Source organism: Meles meles, chromosome X, assembly GCF_922984935.1.
Source record: "Meles meles chromosome X, mMelMel3.1 paternal haplotype, whole genome shotgun sequence".
NCBI lineage: Eukaryota > Metazoa > Chordata > Mammalia > Carnivora > Mustelidae > Meles > Meles meles.
The window spans coordinates 51,096,556-51,101,403 of NC_060087.1; the positions used below are offsets into that span (position 1 = coordinate 51,096,556).

The 4,848-nt window shown below is 36.7% G+C and overlaps 1 protein-coding gene across 1 annotated transcript; it reads left to right on the forward strand.

The window, feature by feature from the left end:
* Nucleotides 1-313: 313 nt before the first annotated feature.
* Nucleotides 314-4,094, forward strand: SPIN4 (spindlin family member 4). Its single transcript, XM_045994501.1, has one exon. The coding sequence runs from the start codon at nucleotides 796-798 to the stop codon at nucleotides 1,543-1,545; it is 750 nt and encodes a 249-aa protein (XP_045850457.1). The 5' UTR covers nucleotides 314-795; the 3' UTR covers nucleotides 1,546-4,094.
* Nucleotides 4,095-4,848: the final 754 nt, after the last annotated feature.

The window sequence follows — 4,848 nt, forward strand, 5'->3', positions numbered from 1 at the left end:
AAAGATAGAAAGCAGATGGAGTGGCTGTGGAGAAGGCTGACGGGTGAAAAGCGGCCAGAAAGAAATAGCAGGGGAGCCGGCCTTTCTGGCTCCAGTTTGAAGGAAGCGGTCAGGGAGTGGGTGAGGAAATGAAGGAGTGAGAGACTGTGACCGCGTACTGAAAGCGGGTGCGCGGACTGACCCGCCCAGTCACTGCAGGCCCAGCGGAAGGGGGAATGGCAGGGGGCGGGTCCGAGGCGCAGGCGGGCTCTAAGGGGTCGGATTCCTGAAACAGCAAAAACCCCGGCGCCAGAGCTAGGCCGGCCAGAGCAGCGTTGCGAAGCCGAGGCCGCGCGGATTTGTCAGAGACCCACCCCTGCCTGCTCCTTTGCTGCTGCAGTCGTCTCTCTTATCCGTTGACTACATTTCCTGTCGTCCTCTCAGTCACCGTTTTTGCAGCTTCAGCACCAGCGATAACAGCTAAGTGGTCAATTCTGGGACTCGGGGTTGGGAGTCAGGGTGGGTGCGAGGCGTAAGCAGTACAAGCTAGCCCGCCATCTGCTGCGGCAACCGCCAGTGCTGCAGACACCTCTCCTGGGCGGGAAAGGAGAACACTGTCAAAAGGTCCAAGCTGTTCCAGTGCCCACGGTCAGAGTTAGAACGTTTCTGCCAAGCCTTGGGGAGAGCCTTGCACTTGGGGAAGGGAGGAAAGACTCAGAGATCACAAAAAAATATCTCATTTTGGGTAGTGTTGACTTTTTGTCATTTTAACTGAGGAAGTGGCAGCTTTGCTTGAGCCTCCTTAAACCCTGAGCCATGTCACCCCCAACTGTGCCCCCGATGGGTGTAGATGGCGTCTCCGCATACCTGATGAAGAAAAGGCACACACACAGGAAGCAGCGGCGCAAGCCCACTTTCCTCACCCATAGGAACATCGTGGGCTGCCGCATTCAACACGGCTGGAAGGAAGGCAATGAGCCCGTGGAGCAATGGAAGGGCACTGTGCTCGAGCAGGTTTCCGTGAAGCCCACTCTCTACATCATCAAATATGATGGCAAAGATAGTGTGTATGGGCTAGAGCTGCACCTAGATAAGAGAGTTTTAGCGTTAGAAATCCTTCCTGAAAGAGTGCCAACTCCTCACATCGATTCGCGCCTGGCGGATTCCTTGATTGGCAAAGCAGTGGGGCATGTGTTTGAGGGTGAGCATGGTACGAAAGATGAATGGAAGGGCATGGTCCTGGCGCGAGCCCCTGTGATGGACACTTGGTTTTACATAACTTATGAAAAAGATCCTGTCCTTTATATGTACACGCTGCTGGATGACTACAAAGACGGTGACCTGCGCATCATTCCAGATTCCAACTACTATTTCCCTACAGCAGAACGGGAGCCTGGAGAAGTGGTCGACAGCCTCGTGGGCAAGCAAGTGGAACACGCCAAAGATGACGGGTCCAAGAGAACCGGCATATTTATCCATCAAGTGGTGGCCAAGCCATCCGTCTACTTCATTAAGTTTGATGATGATATTCACATTTATGTCTATGGCTTGGTGAAAACCCCCTAAATTCATTGTGCTCTTTGCAAAAGTCGTGGAACTATTAAATGTAAAACGTCATGTTCTTGTAATTGTGAATTTTTGGAACAGAACGGTGTCAGAGGTTCAGGAATTTATTATTACTTTTTACTTATTGTGCCTCCAAATCTTACAACGACTAGTCCCCCAGTTTTGTCCCAAGTGTACATTGGTACTTTTGATATGGCTTTGTTCTATAATTGAATATTTAATTTGGGTGTTAATAGAAAATTGAAAAGTATTCATTACCATTGGAACAATGAAAAACTAAAGAAAAATTAGTGGTGTAACTCCACACAGATCCTTTCTCCCATTTTATTATCTCGCCTTTCTTCTTTCCAGGTAACAAGTGTTAAAAACATGATGTATAATCTTACACGTTTTCCCCCATCCACTTACAGAAAGTTTGTTGTAGTCTCTTATGTAAAAATGAAAAGCCACATCTTTTCTCTCTAATTGCTTTTCATATTTGGAATATCCATGACATCTGTTCTAATAAGTAGCTGCAAGTCTCTCTCTCTCTCTCTCTTCTTCTCCCCCCTCTTGTCCTCTCCCAGTTCCCCTCTGCCCCTGGAATTTACTTTGTATTTGGTATAACACAGAGGTCAAATTATACATTCTGTTCACATCGGATACCTTATTAAGCCATCACATTTATTAGATAAATCACCCTTTCCCCTCTTCTTCTTTCTCTCCTTCCCTCTAGCAGCTGCATATACAGTACATTTATATACCAAAAAAGGTATTCAGGCATTCTATCATTGATGGTCACGTAAATTATTTCCTTTCCTTTTTTCACCATAGCACTGCTGCAATAAATACTGGTGATTTTATTTCTATTGGGTAGATTCCCAGAAATGGGATTGCTATGTAGGGGTATATTTAATTTTAATTAATATTACAAAATTACTATACAAAATGAACGTGCTCATTTCCCATTATCCTGTCCAGTACTCTTTCAAATTTGCAAATCTGGAGGGTAAAACATTAAATAGTAATTTTTTAATTGACAAACTCAAGGAGATTTGTTTTTTTAACTGTTTGGACTTTTCTCTTTTGTGATTTGCCAGTACGTATCCTTTGTTCATTTATCTATTGAATCTTTGATCTTTTTCTTATGCATTTGTAGGAATTCTTACTATATTTCTCTAGGGTACAGATTAATCATTTGTAGCCAATCTGTATTTTTTCCATTCTATCACTGATCTTGACGTTAGTGGTAGTATCTTTTACTTTATAGTTTCTTACATTGTTGTTTTTAATTTATAGATAGACTTCTACCTCCTTTTAAGTTTTTTGGTTTCATATCTTTTTCAGATGAGTGCCCCCACCCCAAGTCATACAAATAGTCACCTATATCTTTTTCTAAAATTTTAATTAATTTTAAGGTTTTAGCTGTTTGAGTCATCTGGAGTTTATTTTATATATGGTATAAGATAAAAGTTCAAATATACATTTTGTTCACATTGGATTCATGATTATGCTATCATATATTAAATAAGCCACCCATTTTTCAGTCTGTGAACCAGTATCCTGTCATTTAACTATAGTGGCTTGACCACAAATTTTGAACTCTGGTAAAGCAAGTTACTTCTCATTAGGTGTTTCTTTTTTTCCCCATTTCTTCTTTTATATTAATTGTTCTAGAAATTAATTTTTCTATGAAAATTGAAAGCATTCCACATTTCAAAAATTCTGCTATCTTAGAATTGTGATACATTTCTACATTTCTATTTAGAACACAATTTTAATGATACTAACTCTTGCCATTCAAGTTTTGGTACATCATTAAAATCCTTTGGTTTTGTTTTTGTAATGTTCTTCATATGGATCCATTATATCTGATTAAATCTGTTTCTAAATATTTTTACAGACTTTGTCACATTTTGAATTGGGCATTTTTTTCCCTGCTTATTTTTAACTTCTAATTTTTGACAATATAAATAAACTACAGAATTAACTTCATAAATTTTCTTATTACACTTTTTAAAAGTAGAATAATTTCAATCTTCTAGGTATACAATCATTTCACCTGCAAATAGCAATAATTTTATTTATTCAAAATAATGTTTAATAATGATTATGACAGATATGCTCATCTGGTATTAGTTTTCATGGAATTGTCCTTAGTGTTCCCTATTAATGTTTGGTTTTGGTTATTGGCATATAGTCATTAACCCTTAAATGTTTAAGGAGTTTCTTTTATTCCATTTTTTCCATTCCTGTTTCACATTAGGAGGCTTATTGTAAGTGGCTTCTGAAATTTATCAGATGTCTTTCAACATCCATTGAAAAAAATCATATGATTTTGTTTTCCTTTAATTTGTCAATGTAATGAATTAGAGGACTAGGTATTTGATGTTGAACCAAATTTGTGTCTCTGGAATAAATCCTACTTAGTCATCTTATAATAATCAAATAATCATTTGATACATTGCTAGAATTTGTTTACCAATATTTTTTAGAATTATTCCATTTACACTTCAAACTGAAATTGTATTTTTTTCCATTTTTTTAATTATATTATGTCAGCATACAATACAACCTTAGTTTTTGATGTAGTGTTCCAAGATTCATTGTTTACATATAACACCTGTCTTTATCAAATTCTGTTTTTAAAATTGTGCTAGCTTTAAAAATGAATTGGTGAATTTTCATTCTTTTTTGTGGTCTGAGATAGCTCTGAAAAGTATTAAAATTATTTGTTCTTTGTCTAAAAAATTTTATTAACATTCCAGTTGTTCTTTTAAAATTAGCTAGTACCAAGCTATAAAACAATTTAATCCTGGTGACAATTTTGATGGAAGATCCTTAATCAACCTTATCTCTCCAATGGTAATTGGTTTATTGAAACTTTCTATTAAGAAAAGAATGTATAGTTTCTATAAAATACAAAATTTAAATTTTTCTCCATTATCAAGCTTCTTGGTTGTATTATTCAGATACTTTATGTCCTTGCATATTGCATATGCATATTTCCTACATATGTTCAATATTGAAAACATTGTAATAAATCAGCTATAATGGTGTTTTAAAATTTCTTTGTATTTTTATTTATTTTGAAAAATTAAAACATGATACGGAAAGTATATAAAACATAACATTTGTTTACTTTTGTGCAAAATCAACTATGTCAATATTTAACAAACAATTAAAATATTAACATTTTTGGGATACTTCGTTTAGAAATAGATTTATATATTTATTATTTATTTATTCATTTATTTTTTTAAGATTTTATTTATTTATTTATTTGACAGAGAGAGAAACAGTGAGAGAGGGAACACAAGCAGG

What these genes read in the sequence shown, in the direction of transcription:
- SPIN4 (XM_045994501.1), top strand. Translation starts at nt 796, where the DNA reads ATGTCACCCCCAACTGTGCCCCCGATGGGTGTAGATGGCGTCTCCGCA.